Raw genomic sequence first — 27,601 nt, 5'->3', positions numbered from 1 at the left:
TACAGGGGGTCAGCAGAGCTGACAATAGGAGTCAGTAGGGCAAAGGACAGGAGCCCCCCCAAAATATCAAAAATATATTTTTGCTAAAATCACTATTTTAGGACACAAACATAACATACCAAAATGTGTATATTATGTTAGTAAATAAAGCTCCGTGTATGACTGCGGTATTGGGGCTCTTTCACATGGATGTTGTGGCCTGTACAGTGTGAATCAGTGTTTTTTTTTATTGTGGATGGAGCTGTGTGCAGGCAGCCTATGTTATGCTTTGTGAATGCAAAGGCTGTACGAACACAGCTGCAGATTCTAATTTGACAGGTTTGTTGGTGCAGGTGCACTGCCCCAAACATAGAAAGCGTGCATTCAGGGTCACTCACCCACACCTGCACAACTAAACTCAAATTAGAACATGTTCATCATAGAGTAACATGTGGCTGCAGTCACACAGACAAACCACTCATTCACACTGTATGGGCCAGAGAACCAGTGTGAACGAGTCTTTAATTATTTTCAATTGATTTTAAAATTTTTATTTTTTTACAAACCACTTGCTGACCGCCGCAAGTACATATACTGCGGCGGTCAGCTCCAGCCAGGCAAAGTGACGTACCGGTACGTCACTAGCCTGTCACTGGCTTGTGAGCCAATAGCGGGCGAGCGCGATCCCGCCCCGGCTCGTTCACTAACAAGTCAGTGCGTGTGCCCGCCGGTCACTCGCGATTGTTCGCCGGGAAGGGAGAAAGGCAGGCGGCTGATATAAACAAGCCGCCTGTCATTCTCCCCTGTGTAAAAATGGAGATCGGATGGTTCTACTATGTAGAACCGTTGATCTCTGTTTTTACACTAGTAGCCATGTCCAATCACAGTTAGAAACACGCCCCTAGGACACACTTAACCCCTCCCTCTCCAATACAGTTAACCCCTTCCCTGCCAGTGTCATTTTTACAGTAACAGTGCATATGTATAGCACTGATTACTGGTAACCCCAAAAGTGTCAGAAATGTCAGTCAAGGGTCCGATCTGTCCGCCGCAATGTCGCAGTCCCGCAAAAAAATTGCAGATCGCCGCCATTACTCGTTAAAAAAAAAAAACACCAAAAATTACAAAAATCTTTCCCTTTGTTAGTAAACGCGATAACGTTTGCGCAAACCAATCAAAATAAGCTTTTTGCGATTTTTTTTTTACCAAACATATGTAGCATAAAACAAATTGGCCGAAAATGTTAAAAAATTTTGATTTTTACATTTTCTTTTTTGGGAATTTCATATAAAAAGATGTGAAAAATATTGTTATTTTTGCAAAATTGACGCTCTTTTTTTGTTTATAGTGCATGATCAAAAAATTGCACAGGTGATCAAATACCACCAAAAGAAAGCTCTGTTTGTGGGGAAAAAGGACATAAAATTCGTTTAGATACAGCGTTGCACGACCGCGCAATTGTCCGTTAAAGTCACGCAGTAAAAAATCGCAAAAAAACCCTGGTCAGGAAGGGGGTAAAATCTTCCGGGGCTTAAGTGGTTAAATTCTTTTTTTTTTTTTAATTTTTATATATTTTTTTTGCACGACTCTGTTGGAGTGAGGCGGGGGCGTTGGGGAAATATCCGGGGTATAAAAAGACCCTTGATGTCTGACTTTTGAGACTTTTGAGACAGAGAAAGGGACTGAGGAAAGAGATTCCCCAGTCCCTCTCTCTGCAGCCTCAGCTGCACTGGTCAGTAAATGAATAGGAAGTGCTCTATGCTTCATGTTCATTCACAAACTGAAGCATAGAAAACAGTCTTGTTTGCTTCAGTCATGTATGAACACAGTGATCGATCGGTATAAATTACTGTGTTTATTAGAAAAAGGAATGAGCTGGTAAATGACATAAAAATTATGTGGTGAGTCCCGCTCTGTCTGAGGAAATGTGCAGTTAAAATGGACCTGATCCATCATAGGCAGTCTATACACCATTACCCACTGGATAACAGAGCAGGAGTGGAAAGGAGCCCCTTGGATTTCTGACAAGGCACATGTTATGAGAGTTTGAGGTGAGTGACTAGCACACCCAGAGGGGTACATAAGAGAGAAGAAGCACCCCACTATTTAGGCACGGTGTTAGGTGAAGGGTCAACACCTTTAGGATTTCCCTATTTGGATACACCATTGGACTATTTGTTGAATTTTCTTCTGAGCACCTAGGACATTGCTTATAATATACTGAATGAATTTATGCACATTTTTTATGCATTGAGCACTTTTACCTGTCACTTGATATATTTATGGCGTTTTAGAGAGTAGAGTGGTGTGGTATAAATTATTATCTTTTTATATTACACTTATCTATTTACATTTGATGGTTTTATCATAGGCGTGCGCAGGGGGTGTGCCGGGTGTGCCTGGGCACACCCTAATCACTACGCTGCAGGATGGAGAGTGGAGAAAGGGGCTAGTAAATATGTTATTTACTGGTGCCTTCTTTTTCCAAATGAACATTGTGAACACAACTAGGTTTACTATGCTTCAGTTTGTGAATGAACAGGAAGCCGCTCAGCACAGAGCACTTCCCATTCATTCCCTGTCCAGTGCAGCTGAGGCTGCAGAGAAAGGTGTGTGTGTTTGAGCTTTGGGGTGCACACCCTTATGCAATGGACTGCGCACACCTATGGGTTTTATATGTTAATTATAGCACTTACTTAATCTTGGTAAATGACATATATGTCTCCCTTTCCCCAACTCTCCATCCTGAAACATGCCCCCAACACAGCCAGCTGGAAAGGAGAGAAGCCGGAAGTGCTGCGTGGGGCAGGCAGGGAGAAGAGGATGGTGGACAGGGAGGATGATGGGGGCAGCAGGGGGAAACTACAGAACTGATCCCCTGTATGGCTCTCTCTCTCTCTCTGCACCAGCTGAAAGTGAGCTTCTCCTCCTCTTCCTCCCACTGACTTTCAGATGCTGCACAGAGAGCCATACAGGGGATCGGTTCTGTAATTGACTTCTGCTGTCGCCATCAACTTCCCTGTGGGCACAGCGTCTGTGATAAAGGGGAGAGGGGAGGACGGTGGGATTTGGGGAGGTGCAACTGAAAGGTGGGGTTGACCATACATAGGTTTCCTGAACAGGAAGTAAAGGCTTTACCCAGCTTTGGAATAACGTTTTCACAAGGATTGCTTAAGGAGCCATCAAAAACAGAAGGATGTTGACCAGAGGCGTAACTAGAACCTTCAGGGCCCCGGTGCAAGAAACCGTGAAGGGCCCCCCTGACCCCTGGCCGAGGCCCTTCCATTCAAGCCTGGGGCTCTTCCCACTGACCCTGGGGCCCTTTACTCTCGTTGCAGGGCCCTTTTTTACGGTCCTGCAGCAGGACCCTTTCACAAGTTCTGCAGTGGGCCCCCTTCCTGCCATCTTGGGGCCTCCCCACGGTGGTGGAATGCCAGGGCCCGTTCGCAAGTGTGACCTTTGCGATCCTGGAAGTTCACCCACTGGTGTCAGTAATTTTTATTTTTTGGTATTTTAATTGTATTATTTTTTATCATTTTATTTTATTTTTTTACAATGTCGCTGACTATGACTCTGCCCATTCAGAAAAGGAAGGAGCTGGTAAATTACATATTTACTGACCCCTTCCTGGTTCTCTATTGTGACACATCCCCTGCAGCAGCCAGCAGGAGAGGGGAGGGAGCACAGTGGGGGGGGGGGATCACAGTAGGGGGGCAGGGGAGCACACAGGGGCCCAGAGACAGCTGAACACAAGTGAACTGGATAGGAGGAGTGGCGGGGGCAGCATACAGAGCAACCAATCTCGTCAATTTTCCTCCTGCAGCTACAGGAGGAAAAGGAGGATAGTGATTTCTCTACATGCTGCCCCCGCTGCCCCCTCCTATCCAGGTGTACAGGGGAGCCACACAGGCCCCCTGGAGCATGGGGCCCGGTTGCAATTGCAACCCCTGTAGTTATGCCCCTGATGTTGACCAAAGTTGAGCAATGTATTATATTTGTGGATTTTTTCATTTGTTTCCAGAGTTTGGCTTTAAGCAAGTGTTAAAGCCAAACTCTGGAAAAAATACTATTTGTTTTTTAACAAAGAATGATCCATGTAGTACTTTTTCATTTATATTCATTATTGTTTGCCAAGATCTGAGAATGCACCTTTGAGCTTTTATTAAATAATGAACATATACTTCTTGAAGTCTATAAAGCCCAAGCTAAAATAAATAAAACATAACCTTTGCACTATGTTATGTTTTCTGTCTTCTGTTTCCTGTGCATGTCATTTCTTAAGATATTATTATAGTAGTGCTTACTTAATACAGTGGGGCAGACAGCTACGTGCTCCTTCTAAGCTGATTAAACATGTTTTTATACCATTGCTTTATCTTATATTGTTTATTTGTTGCCTGACATTACCACAGAGGAGAGTTGCTGAATAGGGATGGGCTGAACATACCTGGGTTTAAGGCGGGTTAGGCGAACATTGGGGAGTTTGGAAGCCGAGCCCTAATCCGACTGTTGTCAATGGGAGCCAAATGTAAACAAAATCAGTTCTTGAACCTTTCTGGGTTAATAGTTATGAGATTGCAAAAACTATTGACATATGGGGCTGGGCACTGCCCTGAAGAACATGTACCAAGGCAAAATAAAAAAGTTTTTCAATTCCATTTGGCAGGGAGCAGCACTTTGAATAATGCTTAAAGATTAACAAGTGTTGAGTGTTTAAGAGTGTTGAGAGTACCCGAGTGTTGAGAGTACCCGAGTGTTGAGAGTATCTGAGTGTTGTAAGCAGGGATGAGCTTCGGGTTTAAACCGAAGCTGAGTTCGACCCGAACATTGCTCGTTTGATCGTTTGTCAAATGAAGAACAAATGTGCTTCATTGTGGGAAATTCAAGATCCCATTAATCCACTGCGCGCACACGGCGCGTGCAGCACATTATGTGATTGGCCAAAGCATGCACCCTGACCTCATGCTTTGGCCAATCAAATGATCTCAGCCATGATTGGACAAAAGGCAGGCCGCAGCGTGTAGTGTGATTGTGCGGGCGAGGAGACAGAGAGAGGAATGCGTTTGGCAGGGCGAGAATAGCTTTTTTTGCAGTTTGTCAGACACTGCAGTGAGACATACCTAGCAGGGAGGGAAAGGAACGTTTTTGAGGCAGAGAGAGAATAATTTCTTTGCAGTTTGTCAGACAGTGCAGTGAGACATTCCTAGCAGTGTAGGGAGGGAGAGAGATTTGTGCTTTTTACAAGTTCAGAGATCAGATAGTCAGTAGTGTATACCATAGACCATATACCATACATAGATCTCTATCTATATATAGAGCTATCAATTACATCATATCAGGTCATTGGGTATACTGTATACCCACCACATCTTTATCTACAGTGCCTTGCAAAAGTATTCGGCCCCCTTGAACTTTGCGACCTTTTGCCACATTTCAGGCTTCAAACATAAAGATATAAAACTGAATTTTTTTGAGAAGAATCAACAACAAGTGGGACACAACCATGAAGTGGAACGAAATTTATTGGATATTTCAAACTTTGTTAACAAATAAAAAACTGAAAAATTGGGCGTGCAAAATTATTCAACCCCTTTACTTTCAGTGCAGCAAACTCTCTCCAGAAGTTCAGTGAGGATCTCTGAATGATCCAATGTTGACCTAAATGACTAATGATGATAAATAGAATCCACCTGTGTTTAATCAAGTCTCCGTATAAATGCACCTGCACTGTGATAGTCTCAGAGGTCCGTTTAAAGTGCAGAGAGCATCATGAAGAACAAGGAACACACCAGGCAGGTCCGAGATACTTTTGTGGAGAAGTTTAAAGCCGGATTTGGATACAAAAAGATTTCCCAAGCTTTAAACATCCCAAGGAGCACTGTGCAAGCGATAATATTGAAATGGAAGGTCCACTGCAAATGTACGAAGACCTGGCCGTCCCTCTAAACTTTCAGCTCAAACAAGGAGAAGACTTATCAGAGATGCAGCCAAGAGGCCCATGATCACTCTGGATGAACTGCAGAGATCTACAGCTGAGGTGGGAGACTCTGTCCATAGGACAACAATCAGTCGTATATTGCACAAATCTGGCCTTTATGGAAGAGTGGCAAGAAGAAAGCCATTTCTTAAAGATATCCATAAAAAGTGTAGTTTAAAGTTTGCCACAAGCCACCTGGGAGACACACCAAACATGTGGAAGAAGGTGCTCTGGTCAGATGAAACCAAAATCAAACTTTTTGGCAACAATGCAAAATGTTATGTTTGGCGTAAAAGAAACACAGCTCATCACCCTGAACACACCATCCCCACTGTCAAACATGGTGGTGGCAGCATCATGGTTTGGGCCTGCTTTTCTTCAGCAGGGACAGGGAAGATGGTTAAAATTGATGGGAAGATAGATGGAGCCAAATACAGGACCATTCTGGAAGAAAACCTGATGGAGTCTGCAAAAGACCTGAGACTGGGATGGAGATTTGTATTCCAACAAGACAATGATCCAAAACATAAAGCAAAATCTACAATGGAATGGTTCACAAATAAACATATCCAGGTGTTAGAATGGCTAAGTCAAAGTCCAGACCTGAATCCAATCGAGAATCTGTGGAAAGAACTGAAAACTGCTGTTCACAAACACTCTCCATCCAACCTCACTGAGCTCGAGCTGTTTTGCAAGGAAGAATGGGCAAAAATTTCAGTCTCTCGATGCGCAAAACTGATAAAGACATACCCCAAGCGACTTACAGCTGTAATCGCAGCAAAAGGTGGCGCTACAAAGTATTAACTTAAGGGGGCTGAATAATTTTGCACGCCCAATTTTTCAGTTTTTTATTTGTTAACAAAGTTTGAAATATCCAATAAATTTCGTTCCACTTCATGATTGTAATTACAGTTTTATATCTTTATGTTTGAAGCCTGAAATGTGGCAAAAGGTCGAAAAGTTCAAGGGGGCCGAATACTTTCGCAAAGCACTGTATATATAGGGTTATTGACTACATCATATCAGGTGATAGATAGAGTATTTTAATCGGTCACTTGCATACACCCTATACCCACCACATCTTTATCTATATATAGGGCTATTGATTACATCATATCAGGCGATAGATAGAGTATTTTAATTGGTCACTTGCGTACACCCTATACCCACCACATCTTTATCTATATATATAGGGCTATTGATTACATCATATTAGGTGATAGAGTATTTTAATCGTTCACTTGCATATACCCTATACCCATCACATCTTTATATATATATATATATATATATATATATATATACAAACCCGATTCCAAAAAAGTTGGGACAATGTACAAATTGTGAATAAAAACAGAACGCAATGATGTGGAAGTTTCAAATTTCAATATTTTATTCAGAATACAACATAGATGACATATCAAATGTTTAACTGAGAAAATGTATCATTTTAAGGGAAAATAAATTGTTTTTAAATTTTATGGCATCAACACATCTCAAAAAAGTTGGGACAAGGCCATGTTTACCACTGTGTGGCATCCCCTCTTCTTTTTATAACAGTCTGCAAATGTCTGGGGACTGAGGAGACAAGTTGCTCAAGTTTAGGAATAGGAATGTTGTCCTTTTCTTGTCTAATACAGGCTTCTAGTTGCTCAACTGTCTTAGGTCTTCTTTGTCACATCTTCCTATTTATGATGCACCAAATGTTTTCTATGGGTGAAAGATCTGGACTGCAGGCTGGCCATTTCAATACCCGGATCCTTCTTCTACGCAGCCATGATGTTGTAATTGATGCAGTATGTGGTCTGTCATTGTCATGTTGGAAAATGCAAGGTCTTCCCTGAAAGAGACGACCTCTGGATGGGAGCATATGTTGTTCTAGAACTTGGATATACCTTTCAAAATTGATGGTGCCTTTCCAGATGTGTAAGCTGCCCATGCCACACGCACTCATGCAACCCCATACCATCAGAGATGCAGGCTTCTGAACTGAGCGCTGATAACAACTTGGGTTGTCCTTGTCCTCTTTAGTCCGAATGACATGGCGTCCCAGTTTCCAAAAAGAACTTCAAATTTTGATTTGTCTGACCAGAGAACAGTTTTCCACTTTGCCACAGTTCATTATAAATGGGCCTTGGCCCAGAAAAAAATGCATGCGTCTGGATCATGTTTAGATATGGCTTCTTTTTTGGCCTATCGAGTTTTAGCCGGCAACGGCGAATGGCACGGTGGATTGTGTTCACCAACAATGTTTTCTGGAAGTATTCCTGAGCCCATGTTGTGATTTCCATTACAGTAGCATTCCTGTATGTGATGCAGTGCTGTCTAAGGGCTCGAAGATCATGGACATCCAGTATGGTTTTTCGGCCTTGACCCTTACACACAGAGATTGTTCCAGATTCTCTGAATCTTTGGATGATATTATGCACTGTAGATGATGATAACTTTAAACTATTTGCAATTTTTCTCTGAGAAACTACTTTCTGATATTGCTCCACTATTTTTTGCCGCAGCATTGGGGGAATTGGTGATCCTCTGCCCATCTTGACTTCTGAAGGACACTGCCACTCTGAGAGGCTCTTTTTATACCCAATCATGTTGCCAATTGACCGAATAAGTTGTAAATTGGTCCTCCAGCTGTTCCTTATATGTACATTTAACTTTTCCGGCCTCTTATTGCTACCTGTCCCAACTTTTTTGGAATGTGTAGCTCTCATGAAATCCAAAATGAGCCAATATTTGGCATGACATTTCAAAATGTCTCACTTTCAAAATTTGATATGTTATCTATATTAGATTGTGAATAAAATATAAATTCCTTTTTTACCCACAATTTGTACAGTGTCCCAACTTTTTTGGAATTTGGTTTGTATATATAGGGCAATCGATTACATCATATCAGGTGTCAGAGTATTTTAATTGGTCACTTGCATATATCCTATTCCCACCACGTGTTTATCTATATATAGGACTATTGAATATAATATAGCAGGTCATTGAGTATCTATCGGTCAGTAACGTATACCCTATATTGATCTTTATCAACATCATGTCCAAAAGGCCGACAAGGAGGGGCCGACGCTCACAGGCTATGAAAAGAGGGCAAGCAGCCTCTGTGTGCATTGTGAAAAGGGTGGTCACAGTCGATATAGAGCATCCTCTGCAGGCGGGGCACGCCCGTCCTTTATTTCCGGTGCTGTCCGTGTTATTCAGCCACAGCATGTGGAAGAGTTGGTGGAGTGGATCAATAGGCCGTCCTCATCCTCCTCGTCCTCTGACGCCCAAGCTCACAGTAGTTTGCCTTTCACCGCAGCTACCAAAGGGGCCCTTTCCACAGGCTCCTTCTCCACAGCTACTCCTTTTGTCGCCCCACCATCATGGACGGAGAAGTCACCTGAACTATTTCATCATAGTGTCAGTGACATGCTGCTGGAGGATGTGCCGCAATTTGAAAGCTGTGATGTTGGTTTGAAGGTTGATGAAGGGAATAACGTGAGCCTAGAGATAGGGAGGTGACAATGACAGACAAGAAACCAGCAGTCATGTTGCCATAGATGAAGCATATTGCCAAGTTTGCTCCAGTGATGAGTGACTGTACTTTGGTGCCTGACAGGCTAGAGGAGGAGGAGGGGGGAGGAGGAAGAGGCACAACTCTAATGAGGCAGGATGTGCTCCAGGGGCCGCCATAGCAGTAGCCAACCTATTGCGTCATAGCACAGAGCTCCACAGGTGCAGGGTGCTGCAAACTCCCTGTGGACTTCCAAAAGTTCATTAGTGTGGGCTTTTTTCAGCACATGTGCAGTAGACCGCAGCGTTGCTGTTTACAACATCTGTCTGAAGAGGATCAAGCGTGGCCAGAACACCAGCCGCTTGAGCACCACATGCTTGACAAGGCATATGACGACCTGCCATGCAGTCCATTGGCAACAGCACCTTAAAGACCAACCAGATCAAAACAAGCATACATCACCTTGCTGCTTATCTGTGATCTCTAACCCTACTATACTTCATGCCTTGTCAAATACCAGCATTGAGAGGGATGATGGTATAGCAATGAGGGACACAGAGACTTGCACCCAATCTGCTAACAGTACACCACCGCTTGATTTGAGCAGCAGGCAAATTTCACTACCCCAATTGCTGAACAATAGAAAGAAATACTGTCCCAGCCATCCATATGTTCAGCGTCTTAATGCTAGCTTGGCCAAATTGCTAGCATTACAATTGCTGCCTTTTCATCTGGTAGACTCTGCTCCCTTTCGCAAATTTGTGGAATGTGCTGCACCACAGTGGCAGGTCCGAAAAAGGCATTTCTTTTCGCGTAAGGTCATTCCGGCTCTCTACCGTCATGTGGTCGGTAGTGTTTTTGTATCGTTGGACAGAGAGGTCAGCAGGAAAGTGCACATTACTGCTGACTCTTGGTCCAGCAGGCATGGACAGGGACGTTACATTTTGTTAACGGCGCACTGGGTAACTCTGCGGGCACCTGGGAGGGATGCAGGACAGGGTTTGGTGTTGCAGCTTGTTTTGCCACCATGCCTCCAAAAACCTGGTGCTGGTTCTGCTACATCTGGCTACTTCACCGCATCCTCCTCCTCCTCCATGTCCTCTTCTGCTCCATTGTCCTCTGAAGCAGCAGTACTCCCTAAGTGTTCAAGGGGCTACGCAAGCAGTCAGGCTAAAAGATGCCATGCCTTCCTTCAGTTGGTCTGTCTAGGGGATAGGAGTCACACCGGTGCAGAGATTCTGTCAGCTCTGCAAGGGCAGGCTCAGAGATGGTTGACACCATGACAGCTTGAGCCAGGAATGGTTGTATGCGACAATGGCACCAACCTTCTCTCCGCCCTCTGACAGCGACACTTGGCACATGTTCTGAATCTGGTGGTGCAGCGTTTGTTGTGCGGATAACCGGGCTTCCAAGATCTCCTGAGGCAGGCCAGAAAAGTCTGTGGCCATTTCCGCTGTTCGTACAATGCCAGGGCTCGCTTATCTGACATTCAACGGGAATTCAGCATGCCCTCCAACCGCCTCATTTGTGACATGCCCACCAGGTAGAACTCAACGTTGGCAATGCTGGAGCGGCTGCACATGCAGCAGAGGCCATCAATGAGTACCTATGTGAGTATGGCACAAGGACAGGGTCAGGGGAGCTAAGTTTTTTTTTTGCCACAATAAAAAAATGGCTTTCGATAAAGGATGCATGCATCGTCCTGTCACCATTTGAGGAGGCTGCAAGGATGGTGAGCCGGGACGATGCATGCATCAGTGACACTATCCCTCTAGTCTACCTGATGGATCACACGCTGCGTGGAATCATGGACAGGGCACTTGAGGCAGAACAGCGGGAGGAAGAGGAGGACTTCCTTTCCTCACAAGGCCCCCTTTATTCAGATATCATTGCTGCAGGGCCACACAGGAGGAAGAGGAAGAGGAGGAGGAGGATTTTGGCAGCATGGATGTAGAGGATAGCATACAGCAGTCTTCAAGGGATGGTTTTGATTCCCCAGAAACCCCAGGAGTTGTACGTGGTTGGGGAGAGGTTGCTCCTGCTGACAATGTCATCCTTAGTGACCCAGAGGACTCAGAAGCTCATGCCTCTTTCAACTTACATTGCATGGGCTCCCTGTTTCTGCAAAGCCTGCGAAAGGACCCAGGGATTCATGCTATCAAGGAGAGGGATAATTACTGGTTGGCAACCCTTCTTGATCCACGTTAGAAGGGTAAAGTTGCAGAGCTCATCCTGATAAGTACATGCAATTTCAAATTTGTATGGAAATCTTACCAGCAGGTCCTATTCCTGCACCCAGCAAGAGTAACTGCGAGGGCTTGGTTACGGTGTTCAGGCACCACCAACAGCAAAGGCCCAATTAATTCAGGTGTGCATCATTATTTATGATTTATTCGTATGTCATTCATTATCATTAGTGCTGCACTTGTTATTATCATTGCTTTTGGACTTTTTCTATTGGTCTATGCGAGCTGCTTTTTGTCAATATTTTTTCACTTATTCACATGGTCACATGTTTATGTTTGTCTAGCGCAGAATTATTTTTTCTTTTTATTAAATATAGGGATTGGCCAGTGCATTCCAAAGGGGAATAAGTTCAAAAGAGCTAAAATAAACCCTGAGTGGCTAAACTCCAAAATAAAAAGGCGTATTAAAACTAAAGAAAAGGCCTTCCAAAAAATACAAGGCTGTGGGGTCATTGGCAGCATTCCAACATTACAAAGAGTGCAATAAGAAATGTAAAGGCAAAATCAAGGTGGCTAAAATAGAACACAAAAGGCACATAGCGGAAGAGATTAAAAAAAACCCAAGAAGTATATAAATAGTAAGAAAGAGAGACCAGAAGACATTGGCTCCATAAAAGACGACGAAGGGAACCTGGCCACATTTGCTAAACAAATTCCTCTCTTCAGTCTTAACAAAAGAATTGGGGGCTACACTGACCCAGCTTGTAATGTTAAAATAAATCATACATCTCACAAAGCTTCCTCATGGTTAACAGAAGACAGAGTCAGAACTAAACCTGAAAAACTTAACATAAATAATTTACTGGGACCGGATGGCTTGCACCCGAGGGTCTTTAAAGAACTCAGCCAGGTGATAGCCAGACCATCATGTGATCTTTATGGATAGTCTACTGACGGGAATGGTGCCAGCTGATTGGAAAAAAGACAATGTGGTACCAATATTTAAAAAAGGACCGAGATATATCCCGGGGAACTATAGGCCGGTTAGCCTAACATCAGTAGTCTACAAGATTTTGGAGGGGATGATAAGGGACTATATACAAGACTTTAGAAATGAAAATGGTATTATTAGTAGTAATCAGCAATAAGCAGGCCAATATCTTTTATGCAGGACGTGGTAACCGTACAAGCAGACCTGAACAAAATAATGGGGTGGGCATCTTCATGGCAGATGAGGTTTAATGTTGAAAAATGTAAGGTAAAGCACTTGGGTGTCAGAAATATGAACGCAAGTTACTCACTAGGCGGTGATCCTCTGGGTAAATCTAAGATATAAAAGGACCTGGGGGTCCTAGTGGACAACAGGCTTGGCAATGGCATGCAATGCCAAGCTGCTGCAAGCAAAGCCAACAGAATACTGGCATGTATAAAAAAGGGATTCACTCCAGAGACAAAGCGATTATTCTCCCACTCTACAAGACTCTGTCAAGCCACATATGCTGTCCAGTTCTGGGCACCGGTCCTCTGAAGGAAGTGCTGGGACTGGAGAGAGTCCAGAGAAGGGCAACAAAGATAATTAGGGGAATGAAGGACATCAGCTCTGAGGAAAGACTACAAGCATTGAACTTATTCTCTCTCTAGAGAAGAGATAATTGAGAGGGGATATGATATCAATGTACAAACACCGTACTGGTGACCTTATCTTAGGGAACAAACTTTTCAGAGAAAGGGAATTCAATAAGACATGGGGCCACTCACTAAAACTAGAAGAAAAGCGTTTTAACCTTAAACTGCGTAAGGAGTTCTTTACTGTCAGAGCGGTAAGGATGTGGAATTCTCTTCCACAAGCAGTGGTATTAGCAGGGAGCATCAATAGTTTCAAAAAACTATTAGATGGGCACCTTAAAGACCACAACATACAGGGGTATACAATGTACGGTTAACAGCATACACAAACACACACATCATAGGTTGAACTGGATTAACTGGTGTCTTTTTTCAACCTCACTAACTATGTATATATGTAGCTATGTAACAAATGCAAAATTCCTTTAAATAACACACCTGGAGGTATCCTTGACTTGCATGTGAGGTGCCCATCTACACAATGTATAAAAACTACTGTAACAAAATGACATTTACAAAAAAAAATGGCATTTAAATTGCCAGAAATTGAAAGCATCAACTGCTTTACTTTTGTTTGTAAACAAAGGGGCTGGGAATTCCCTTCATCTAAACCAGACCGCCTATTCCATACTAGAACCTTATCCAAGTATGAAGTCTGACAGGTTAGGAAAGTGTGCATCCCCCAACTATACTAGACCACATGCCCTCTACAATAGAAGTTACCTTGCCAATGGGACCTCCTTGGCTAAGCACCTTGTCTCTATGGTAATGAGGACAATGCCCTCTTCCAACATATCTGGCTTGATGGTTGTGGGGGTCTGTGGGCAGGGAGTTTATCCGAATCTGGAAGTCCCCTTTACCAATAAGTACCCCTACTCATTCAAAAAGTAAATAGTAAATAAAAACACTTTATAAAAAAGTCCTTTAAAAAAAAAAAAATGTCCCACAATGTAAATCCATCATCAATTACAGCAATACAGGTCAATCATGATAAACAACAACTGCCAATTTGCTGAAAAAAAAAAAAAAAAGAAAACTGTATGATCTGATACTAACAACTGCTTGCTCATTAACTATTGAACTCTGGAGGATGACAGCTACATATAAAAAACATAAACGGGGTCTCCCATTACGTCATTGATTAAAAATGGACATGACCGTATTTGGTAATGATTGGTCACATGGGAGACCTGTCTTTCACGGGTAAGCAATCATCAGGTTGGGATTGTGTTGGTGGATTCTTTTTTCAGTGGGTTGGTGGGCATCATTCATTGTGATTGGTGTGGATCTGCATCAATGGACTACGGGACTGATGATGGATGTACTATGTGGGACATGATTTGTTTTTGTTTTGTTTTTTTCTTAATAAAAGTCAGAAACTATGAAAGTGTTTTTATTTACTGCTTACTATTTTGTGAATGTGTAGGGGAGTGTCCCCTTATTGATAAAGCCCTCCTCTTTCCTGCATGCAACAGGTAGAATAGAACAGAATAGAACAGGTAGAAGAGGTAGAGCTGTCAGAATTGACTCTGGTCAGTGGAAAAAAGGTGACCATTATCAAATTCTGTGATGGTTGCAATACAGGTAGTTTTTTCTTCCCTGTGGATTGCATTCTGAGGAAACATTTAAAATAAAAGAATCACAGTACTGGTCAATTTTAACTTTTTATTTTACAATAATTTTTGGGCAGTTTACATTTTTTGTATGATTACATAATTTTTGCTTGCTGACTTTGATTACAGATTATGGAAAAAAAACACATGAGATATATATATATTTTTTTTTTATGTTGCTTAAAGGTTTACTTAAAATTAGCATAAATGCAAGACCTTCCTACATCAAGTAATAAACATATGGGTGTAAAGACAGAACATTCCTTAACTGTTTAATGCACAATGCAACTCCAGGAGGCATTGGGGTTGCTGCAATAAAGAAGCAGAGATTGATTCCCCTAGCAACATGATTGTTCACTCTTTAAAGCATATGTGCACTTTCTGATGTGAATGCTTTTAAATGATATGAAACTGTGTTCACTTTGAATACCCAATCATGTGCAAGAAAAACCTAAAGCGGTAGTATACTCAGTTTTTGAACTTTTACCTACAGGTAAGCCTATAATAAGGCTTATCTGTAGGTAAAATTAATATCTCCTAAACCTGCATGGTTTAGGAGATAATTACCGGCGGACCTTCAGAGCTCTTTGGCAGCTCCTTGCAGGAAAGTGAACTCCTGCGTGCATGTGCGGGAGTGACATCATCGCGGCTCCAGCCACTCACAGCGCCGGAGCCGCTAAACCCGGAAGAGATGCTGAGGGAACATGAGTGCTCCCTTAGCGGTGTCCGGGCGACCGCGTCAGGGGGGGGGGCTTCATGGCGATGCTAGTATGCATCGCGATGCATACTAGCACATTATGCCGTTGTCTTGCAGGGGTTTTTTTTTTTTTTTTTTTGTACGGGGATACTACCGCTTTAAACACAGGATTTTTCTAGCCTGTGATTGTATATTGTATAACGTGAACACAGCTTCACCCTATTTACTTTTGTTCACTTTGCAAAGTAAACATAGACTTTCAAAATGAACACTCACTTTACTAGGTTAACAGCCTCTATGCATTCAATAAATCAATAGCATAGGGATAATGTCAATTACCCAGTGTCATTTTTGCCTAATGTGCTGCAAAAAGGAAAGCAATAGGAATGTATGGATAGATAGAGTGAAAGACAGACAGATAATCTGATTTAGCATGATGAAATAATCCTGTGTAGTAGGGTTTACTTTGGGACAAGCAGTCCAGTATTTATGGACCATCATCATCCTTATTCATAGGACCAGATTACCATGTAGAAAAAAATGTAGATCACAGACCAAATTATAGGTAGCAGGCATCATTTGAGCACCATATCACGGGATAACTATGACTGATTGTTTTGCAATTTATAAGTAAGACGTAAGACCTTACTGCTCTATTAGAGTCCATAAGTAAACACATCTCTCAAAAGTAAAGGTAAATCTCTAAAAGGCATGCATTTGCCCTCATGTATGAAAGGAAAACCAACTATCATGTACCTTTTCATATATACAGTAGTTTCCATAGAGTTAAGTTTACCCTGACGCGTGTATTACAAAACCAATCAGATGCCATGATTTTTTACATCTGGAAAGTTTACTAGATGTATAATATATTAAAAGAACACTTTATGCTAAAATGTCTATGTAATTAAAATGAATTTTGGCTCAGATGTAAAAAAATCTGAGTTGAAATGTATTACTTACCTTCGTTTTGATGATTAGTGGAAGTGGTAGTAGAACCAGTGGAGTTAGTATAATCAATAAAAGTCTACGGTACATCCATATGTAACTGAGAAAAAGCCGCATTCTGACAGAGAGCAAGTTCCTCTTACCTGTAAGAGATGAAAAAAACTAAGATAGCCCTTAAATAGACAACCTTGATTAATGTTTCTCTACACAATCACCTTTAACCACTCACTAGTTCTTTTCCAGACCTAGTTAACAATAAAGTTTTATAGTTTTACAATGAGAACTTTAGTATTGATTAAAAAAAAAAAAAAAAAGCAAATAACAAGACTAAAAGTAGGCAAAAATACGGAGATTATATGCAGAGAAAGTGTATTTCAGACAACAGCTACCTCTTTACTGAAAATGTGTTCATTGCCTTATTGTTCAGGAGTGGGGTAAAAAAAAAAAAAAAAAAAAAAGCTGCTTTAATCACCCTATCATGTGCAAGAAAAAATAAATAAACAAATAAATAAATAAATATCTATATATATATATATCTATACATATATCTATATATCTATATATAGATAGATATATATATATATATATATATATATATATATATATATATATATAAAGGAAATGGGGGGTTGCTGCACACAAAGTAATTTTATTTCAGATATAAAATTATATAATTACATACATATTTTGTTGACAGCAAGTACGTATGTATTTATGTAATTTTACATAGTTACATAGTTTCATTTATATATCTGGTATAAAAATACTTTTTGTGCAGCAACCCCCCCCCCCCCCCCCCATTTAATTTTTTTCTATATATGACCTCTGGTTGCTAGCACTAGCTTGATCTGCCATAGTGCACCTCACCCTTTGGACTACGTATATATATATATATATATATATATAAATGGGGGGTTGATGCACACAAAGTAATTTTATTCAAGATATAAAACTACATAATTACATACGTATTTTATATATATTATAATAAACCACCCTGCTTATATATATATATATATACACTATATATATATATATATATATATATATATATATATATATATATATATATATATATATATATATATAAAGGTAATGGGGGGTTGCTGCACACAAAGTAATTTTATTTCAGATATAAAATTACATAATTACTTACGTATTTTGCTGCCAGCAAATATGTATGTAGTTTTATATCTGGAATAAAATTACTTTTTGTGCAGCAAACCCCCCCCCCCCCCCAATTTCATTTTTTTCTATATATGAACTCTGGTTGCTGGCACTAGCTTGAACTGCCGTAGTGCACCTCACCCTTTGGACTACATATATATATATATAGTAAACCACCCTGCCTATATATATATATATATATATATATATAGACTTTATACATATATATGTATATATACACTTTTTATATATATATATATATATATATATATATATATATATATATATATATATATATATATATATATATAAATGGGGGGTTGCTGCACACAAAGTAATTTTATTTAAGATATAAAATTACATACGTATTTTATATATATTATAGTAAACCACCCAGCCTATATACAGTATATACAATATATATATATATATATATATATATATATATATATATATATATATATATATATATAAATGGGGGGTTGCTGCACACAAAGTAATTATATTCAAGATATAAAATTACATAATTACATACGTTTTTTGCTGCCAGAAAATACGTATGTATTTATGTAATTTTATATCTGGAATGAAACATTTTGTGCAGCAATCCCCCATTTCATTTTTTCTATATATGACCTGTGGGAAGGTCTGGTTGCTAGTACTAGCTTGAACTGCTGTAGTGCACCTTACCCTTTGGACTATATATATATATATACCCTTTAGCATGGGGGACTATTTAAATGTAGCCTTGTTAGGTGGTAGTCAGCCCAAGTTAATATAGCATATATACATATATAATAATATATATATATATATATATATATATATATATATATATATATATATATATATATATATAGCATATATAATAATACATAGTTTACGCTTCACTTGCTTTTCCTCCAGCTCAGTGTTTCTTTGTTGCTGTTGTTTCTCTCTGCTGACAGTAGGCGTCACTGCTACCTCTGGCAATAACTTGAAATGCCACAGTGATGAATGATGAGTAATGAGTTATGAATATATTTCCTCTAGCCAACCATTAGGACTTTTATTACCACTGGTGCATGCTGAGGGAGAGCATGATTATTTGATGTGGACCTTGTGAGTTCTCTCTTTCCCTGGGTCTTGTGCGTGTTCTGTGCTGAGAGTTGGCCAGAAATGGTCCTACCTGATAAAGATGAACCATGATTGAGACCCAGAAGGAGGACCCTGCTTGAGGAAGGAACCTGGAAAAGGTTGGTTTTCTCACAGGGGGCTGGTGACTCCCTTGGGAGGATGCATGAAGGTCTGGAAGGATGCACAGAGGCATAGAAACAAGTACAGAAAGGAGTCTGCTAGCCAGTCAAAGGTGCTACTAGTTATGTTGCTAGTGTCGGCTTACCGGCTCTTTACACCGTACAAGCTGGGGGAAGATCTCTAGGTCTGTAAGCTTTGATTGGGGTTTCTGAAGCCGTATCCCTTTCTCCTTGTTTGATGAGTAATTAAAACTCTTTTTTTTTTTATTGAATAATTGAAATGTATAGGTACAAAACATAGCCTTTGGGCATTCCCCGGCTAATACATAGAACATGGAACTAATAATGACACCTCCTATTATAGAACCCAAAAAAAAAAGGAAAGAAACTAGGGATCGACCGATTATCGGCAAAGCCGATATATCGGGGACCGATATGCACTTTCCCGAGATATACCGGGAAAGTGCTTGTACCGAAATGATGCCTGCAGCTAGAGGCATCACCCCGGTACCGGCGTCCATAGATGACGGTCGGCTGTCTTGTAATGACAACTGATGCAGCTGAGAAGCCGCTCGGCTGTCCCCTCCCCCCCTCCCACAGCCTTCCGCAGATTGCCCGGGTCTCCCATCCCACCGGGAGACCCGGGCAACCAGCCTGCAAGACCCGATTAAAGCCGCATTCAGCTCTGATCGGGTCTCCATGTAAAAATCCGGGAGTGAAGTCATCATGATATCACTTCTGGGTACTCGCGCCAGATTAAAAAAAGTGACAGCATTTAAAACAGCCAAACTTGGCGTTTTGAATGCTTTTAAGTGCAGAAGAGGGGTTTGGGGTCTTTTAAACCCCAAGATCCCTCCACAACATTCCCTTTCAAGTGCTAAAAATAAAAAAAAAAAAGCATTTTTAAATGTACGGAAATATCGGCCAATATCGGCCGATACTGATATTCAATGGCCAAACTATCAGTATCAGTATCGGAAACGAAAACCCGATATCGGTCGATCACTAACAGAAACAACACACCTTCCATACACCTCGCTCTGTCATTCTCTTATAAAATCACTTCAAGGGTTGATGAATTATAAGGAGATTCCTGTTCTCTCTCAACCATCAGGATAATGTATCGGAAGTAAATTAACTTTCGAATCCTACCTGAAAAAATGTAATGTGAGTCCCTGCAGAGTAATACATTTGTTTATGTCATAAACTAAACCTTTTCATGGGGGAATGAATTCAGTCTGTGGACTCCTGGGTTTATTCACTAGCCAGTCATTGTTCAACAACATACTGACTGACACCAGGATTCGAAGACATGTTAGTGCCGAGAGACTGGGGGATGCAAGGGAGTCCTCGCCAAAGGCTGATAGTGTTACTCAGTTCAGGAGACAATCAGAACAAACACTTGTACAGAAGTCTCTTAACTCCTGTGTCCTGCCTGGTAGTAGGGACTAAAAGATACTTTCAAAGTTTTGCAGAGAATCCTCAACAAGAAAAAAGCCCAGTAGTATGGACTGCAATACCCATATGTCCCGCAAGGGGTCATGCAGGAAATAGAAGCCAAATGAGAGGAATGGTATAGAGAAGCTATTTGGGACTACCTGAGTGTGCTAAACCCACACAGGAGAGCTGGATATTCACCTGCCATGGACAGCACATATAGCATTTGCTATTGACTTTTGCACAGCCTAGATGCATTGAAAAAAGGCCCAGAATCCAAGGAGTATAAATTATGCATCTAATTTCCTGACAACCTATCACCTTTGTGGAGGCCCTGGAGCACCAGGGCAGTGGAAACACCCACAAAATTACCACATTTTGGAAAGAAAACACTCCAATGTATTTTCTAAGAGGCATAATTAATTTTTTGAAACCTTAATTTTCTGGCCACAAGTTTTTAGAAAATGAAGGAATGAAACACAAAGTCAGTCAATAAGATATTTCTGACACACATCATAGGCATACTTAGAATTACACCACAAAACACATTCTGCCATTCCTCCCGAGCATGAAGATGCCACAGTGTGAGATTTTTTCACAGCCTAGCCACAGAGGGGCCCAAAATTGAAAGAGCCACTTCAGGCTTTCTACGGGCATAAATGAAGCATTTAATTTCCTGACTACCTGTTACATTTTTGGAGGCCCTGGAGCACCAAGGCAGTGGAAACATTTTGGAAAGCAAATACCACAAGGAATTTTCTATGAGGCAAAGTACTTATTTTGAAGAATTTGTTTTTTGCCAAAAGTCTTTTGAAAATGCAAACATTTTTACACAAAGTTGGCAAATTATTTAGATATTTCTCACACACAGCATTGACATACGTAGAAATACACCCTGAAACACATCTGCTACTCCTTCTGTGTATGGCGATACCATGTGTGAGACTTTTTTTAATGTTTGGATTGATTGATAGGGCATTGTATCTTGTGTTTTATGTACTGAACAGTAAATCAACCACTTGTATCAAAACCAATGTACTTGAATGGCTGCCTCTATACAAGTGATCAGGGTTTATAGCTTATTGTAGCATCACCTATAGCAGTCCTTGTTCCTATAAGCCAAGCTACTGGTAATACAAAATACCCCACGCTTGGTTGATTGCTAAAATACAATGAGCAGCTGCTGTTCACCCAATAGGGGAATAGACCGAAATAAATTCAATAAAACAGCGCTTGCTAAAAAGATACTAATAATAGGTAGCGAGTAAAGTGTTTCACATGCTAGAAAAACATGCAATATAAACTGTGTATCAACATTTAAAAATGAAGTGCAAAAAATTCCTATGATAAATTAATTAATAAATGGATGTACAAAATATGCAATGTACTCGAGAGAATAAAAAATTAAATTCATAAGTATGTGCATACAATAAATTCCAATTCATAAATAGGTGCATGCAATAATAAAGTTCATAGATTGTTCAGAGAAGCTTTTGCAAAAGTGCTCAAAAAGGTGCTCAAGTGCCTTATTTTGTAAATACAGCCTTAATAGTGAGTTTGGAGTCCTGGGTACCATCCAGCAATGTTTAATTCCAGTGGCCAGTAATCGTTTCCTTGGCAGGCTCAACACAAATAAAAAAAAGGGATTGTAGTGTAATATTGTTTAATGTAGGCAGTAACAGAAAGGATTTCCTGGAACGCCGTCTCACGTGCCTTCCACGAGGAGACAGAAAGTGACGCAATTGGTTAAACTGGAAAGGATGTCAATGTGTCTCGCCCTCCCACCCACCCAAGTGTCATCAATGTACATCCATTGATGTTCCATCCGCTGATCAGTCCATTTAAACTAATGATGGGCTGACAGTGGTCGCTGTTCACATGTAGCCTCACACAGAGTGGTTAGCTGCAGTTTGGGACAGGTGTTCGAGCCTGGACGCAGCTGACTGGATCCATTCTTGGACATCTGTCCCTATCTACAGCTATCCACTCTGTGTGCACATATGAAGAGCAGCCTGCCAATAGTTTAAAAGGGCTGAGCAGCCACAGTCATTCCAGTAGCAAGAATCCACAGATTCAAGCACAGGCCCATAGAGCCTATAGTAGCCTTCCAGAAATGCTTAGAAACCCAAATTGGCTGCTCCCAGATTCAGCAGCACCCGTTATCCTCCCATTCACAGCCCAGTCTGGGGTTCAGGAGGAAACAGTGTACTTAACAACGAACCTTTTTTTTTTTTTTAAATGTTTTTTCAAAGATCTCTATAATCTGATAATGGACCATAGTAATCTTAATGCCCACCAATACAACCCAAATGCATACCTTGCCTAGCCATTCAAGTGGAAACCAATCACAGTTTCCAAATTTAAAACTTTTTTAAACTTTTTTGGGCCCAACCCTTAACATGCGCATCACTAAAAAAGAATGAATTGCGGTCATATTGGTCCAAGACAAGAAAAGATATGAAACAATAATGCGCTTTATGAATTTCAATAACAATACTCAGTGTTGTCTTTGGGGTGACCCTGACCATGATTGGCTCCACAAAATTTGGCCCCTTGTAAATCACCTTTCCCAAAAATGCGCAGATGTGTACACTTGCTACACTTCGTTTGGATCTGAAAGTTTAAGATGACATTTCCTTTTCCCCTTTGATGGGCGGTGTCTGTAGCTCCCTGGCAAGGTTCCTCGGTCTGTGTCATCCATCCATTGTTTTTGAATACCAACCTTTACCTGTCTTGCGCTTGGCCGCATTGGGAGAGACTATAGGTGTGCTTATTGGATAATTCTGAGTCAAATTGCGCTTTACATTTATTGTAAGTTATTATGGCTAAATATATGTAACTTTCAATAAATAGCAAATATGGTTAAAAATGTATAATCAAACATATGTAATGGATGTATATTATCTATATTCTTCTTTTTCTTCCTAGCAACCTTCTCTAACCGCACCCCTTGAGCACCTGAAAAAGCCGCAAGGTGAAAGGCATCGGGATGAGTTATCTTTCCCTTTTGTGATCTCTTGATGTGTTACCAACTTACCACGAATACTTGTGAAATAGCAATATAGAATAGATCTCACTATGTATTGGGAAGGTCCTTTATCTTTAGGGGTGATTTGGTTGGAATATGGCTTGTGGAAGCTTTTCATGGTTTGAAAGGGGTAAGCACACCCAATACTATTTTTAACCAATTTTGTAACAAAGAATCTTTTTAACAAAATGTTTGTATATTGGTAATCATTCTGTGAGAAGGTTTCCACGCCTTTAAAGTCCCACCTTTCTATATACTTTTTTTGTTTTTTGTTGTCTAAAAATATTTGGGATGTGGTGTTGAGTTTTTAACTGATCTTATGTGCTCTTTTTCCAAAATGTGTATACGCCCAACAAAACATTTGCATAGACGAGCTCCTTGTACATTTTACTGGCTTGCAATTAACTGGATCCTTCCCAAAATGTCAGTAATCGATCTTCCTGAGATGTGACAAGGACTGCTTCCATTGCTACCACACTGTAGTAGACTTTTAGTGTAGGGTATAGCACAGCAAAGTATAGGGCACATAATTCTGTCTCTAAAGATGTTAGGTGGTCAGGAAACTCTATCGCAGAAAATCAAAGGCTGCAAAGGTTATTGTTCTGAATAGTTCAAGTTACAAAAAAGTCTAAACAAAAGTTAAAAAAAAATGTAAAAAGTGAAAAAAAAAAGGTTGTTTTATGGAGTTAATGTTATATTATAACAGTGTGTTACTGTTAACCATTGTGGTTTGCTTTGCAAGAACGCAAATCAGCTGCAGCACTGATCCGTGCATTCTGACAGCAGCAGGGTGCTTCCCTCATAATACATACGTTAGCGCCTGCAGTGCTGCATGAGGAGATTTCTCCACCCACAGCTAAAAAGAAAGAATTTGTATGCCCATCATTAGGATTGTGGGGTGGTCAGTGAGCTCCTATGCTTGACATATACTTTTATCACATTTTTCTGCCGGAGATTTCTTCATCCACATCAATTGATTGGAATGGAGGAATTTGTTAGGTTCGTTTTTTTGTATGCCCAGCATTAGGTGCATGTAGTGGTCAGTGGGCAGTAGCCCCAATGCTTCGAAATATACTTTTTCACTTTTTTTAGGCACAGATTTCTTCATTCTTCATCCACATCAAAAAGTATCTCACATGTGCTATCCCCATACTCCTGGTAGCAGCATGTGTTTTGGGGTGTATTTCCATGTATACCCATGTATGTGAGAAATGTCTCATTAAAGTGTCAACTTTGTGTAAAAAATTTAAAAAAAAAAAAAAAAACGATTTTATTTTCTAAAAACTTGTGGCAAAAAATGTTCCATGGACTCAACATATCTCTCAGCAAATACCTGGGGGTGTCTAATTTGGTAGGTAATTTGGGGGGGTGTTTGTACTGTCCTGGCATTTTAACACATCAACAAATATTATAGGCAGTTCCGAAAGTAAAAGCTGCTTAAACTCCAGCATATATACCAAAGTTTGCAGATGCTATAACTTTCACAAAAACCAATAATTAGTCACTTACTGGGATTTAGTTTACATGACATGTAGCAAAATACATGTTTGCCAACATTAATGAAAATATTTGATTTTATTGAATACGTGTTATAACAGAAATTAGAAAACTACCTTTGTTTTTCCCAAAATATTTGATTTTTTTGTTTTGTGAGGAATTAGCTCAGTAGCAGGTTGTGCGTGACTCACTGGATGAGTCGCAGCCTGATGAAAAAGGCACAGCAAGAGAGCAGGATCTTGGTGAAACACAATTGTGGTTTATTTACAACATCTGTATTTACAGCGCAGGTACAAAAATGGCAAAAATAAAACAAAACTGAAAAACAACCCTTGCCATCTTGGGTGTCTATCTACAAACACAGGTACCTAACTACTTGTCCTGGAACAACCTATCGCTGCCCAGTCATCTGACTGTGACACAGAATGAATCAAAGTCCTTAGTCACACAGACTTAAGCTGGCCATACAGTGGTGATCAAAAGTTATGGCACCCCAGGTAAAAATGTGTATTAATGTGCATAAAGAAGCCAAGGAGAGATGGAAAAATCTCCAAAAGGCATCAAATTACAGATTAGACATTCTTATAATATGTCAACAAAAGTTAGATTTTATTTCCATCATTGACACTTTCAAAATTACAGAAAACAAAAAAATTGTGTCTGCAAAAGTTTGGGCACCCTGCAGAATTTATAGCATGCACTGCCCCCTTTGCAAGGCTGAGACCTGCCAGTGTCATGGATTGTTCTCAATCATCGTCTGGGAAGACCAGGTGATGTCAATCTCAAAGGTTTTAAATGCCCAGACTCATCTGACCTTGCCCCAACAATAAGAACCATGGGATCTTCTAAGCAGTTGTCTAGAAAACTGAAACTGAAAATAGTTGATGCTCAGAAGGCTGGAGAAGGCTATAAGAAGATAGCAAAGTGTTTTCAGATGTCAATATCCTCTTTTCGGAATGTAATTAAGAAATGGCAGTCATCAGGAACAGTGGAAGTTAAAGCGAGATCTGGAAGACCAAGAAAAATATCAGACAGAACAGCTCGCAGGATTGTGAGAAAAACAATTAAAAACCCACGTTTGACTGCACGATCCCTCCAGAAAGATCTGGCAGACACTGGAGTTGTGGTACACTATTCCACTATAAAGAGATACTTGTAAAAATATGGTCTTCATGGAAGAGTCATCAGAAGAAAACCTCTTCTACATCCTCACCACAAAAATCAGCGTTTGAACTTTGCAAATTAACATATAGACAAGCCTGATGCATTTTGGAAACAAGTTCTGTGGACTGATGAGGTTAAAATTTAACTTTTTGGCCGGAATGAGCAAAGATACGTTTGGAGAAGAAGGGGCACAGAATTTAATGAAAAGAATCTCTGTCCAACTGTTAAGCATGGGGGTGGATCAATCATGCTTTGGGGTTGTATTGCAGCCAGTGGCACAGGGAACATCTCACGAGTAGAAGGAAAAATGGATTCAATAAAATTTCAGCAAATTTTGGATGGTAACTTGATGCCATCTGTGAAAAAGCTGAAGTTAAAGAGAGGATGGCTTCTACAAATGGATAATGATCCTAAACACACCTCGAAATCCACGGGGGATTACATCAAGAGGCGTAAACTGAAGGTTTTGCCATGGCCTTCACAATCTCCTGACCTCAACATAATTGAAAATGTATGGATAGACCTTAAAAGAGCAGTGCGTGACAGACAGCCCAGAAATCTCAAAGAACTGGAAGACTTTTGTAAGGAAGAATGGGCAAAGATTCCTTAAACATGAATTGAAAGACTCTTGGCTGGCTACAAAAAACGTTTACAAGCTGTGATACTTGCCAAAGGGGGCAGTACAAGATATTAACTCTGCAGGGTGCCCAAACTTTTGCAGACGCCATTTTTTTGTTTTCTGTTATTTTGAAAGTGTAAATGATGGAAATAAAATCTAACTTTTGTTGACATATTATAAGAATGTCTAATCTGTAATTTGATGCCTGGAGATTTTTCCATCTTTCCTTGGATTCTTTATGCACATTAATACAAATTTTTACCTGGGGTGCCCAAACTTTCGATCACCACTGTACATGTTCAATTTTCTTGTACAATTTTCCTTTAGATTTACCTTTATCTATGTAGTGCAAGGGTCTGCCTAATTGAATGCAATTGAACGTTGTTCAAGTGTTTAGAACGTGTTTAGTTTTGACCTCATATTATGTGGTTTGTGGTAAATCTAAAGGAAAATTGTACAAGAAAATTGAACGTGTATGGCCATACTGTCAAGCATTTGACTATATTACTGTGACTTGTGACTTGGTTTAGCGCTTGCGACCGTTACTTTTAGGCTTAGGATACCCACCACCCCCTCCCAATAAAGATTTAACCCCCTGATCACCCCCAGTTAACCCCTTCCCCCCTGTCACATTGCACACTATATACAGGTAATATAGTGGTTTTCTGTATTTCTGTGATAGTGGGATTGTGACTTCAGTTAGCGCTAGCGAGTTAGTTTCTGTCCCAAGTAGGTTAAGCGCTTGCGACCGTTACTTTTAGGCTTAGGATACCCGCCACCCCCCCAATAAGGATTTAACTCCCTGATCTCCCCAGATCATCCCCCAGTTAACCCCTTCATTGCCCTGTCACAGTGTCACTTTTATAGTGTACAGTTTTTTTTTTCTGATCACTATTATTAGTGTCACAGATGACATTAGT

The 27,601-nt window shown here is 40.5% G+C and overlaps 1 protein-coding gene and 1 long non-coding RNA gene across 3 annotated transcripts in view; both read right to left on the bottom strand.

The window, feature by feature from the left end:
• Positions 1–27,601, bottom strand: part of LOC309555221 — a 375,479-nt gene that overhangs the window by 95,458 nt on the left and 252,420 nt on the right. The gene's annotated exons all lie outside the window — the stretch shown is intronic.
• Positions 1–27,601, bottom strand: part of SLC13A1 (solute carrier family 13 member 1) — a 136,488-nt gene that overhangs the window by 92,365 nt on the left and 16,522 nt on the right. For both annotated transcript variants that reach the window (XM_082257097.1, XM_082257098.1), the window contains exon 2: positions 16,550–16,677. In XM_082257097.1, coding sequence (XP_082113223.1) covers positions 16,550–16,677 — 128 coding nt within the window. The remainder of the gene's footprint in view (positions 1–16,549; positions 16,678–27,601) is intronic.

This window comes from Pelophylax lessonae (assembly GCF_965119305.1).
Source record: "Pelophylax lessonae genome assembly, chromosome: 4".
In the NCBI taxonomy this organism is placed as follows: domain Eukaryota; kingdom Metazoa; phylum Chordata; class Amphibia; order Anura; family Ranidae; genus Pelophylax; species Pelophylax lessonae.
The sequence above is the reverse complement of the archived record's forward strand: the minus strand, read 5'-3'. Positions and strand labels throughout refer to the sequence as shown.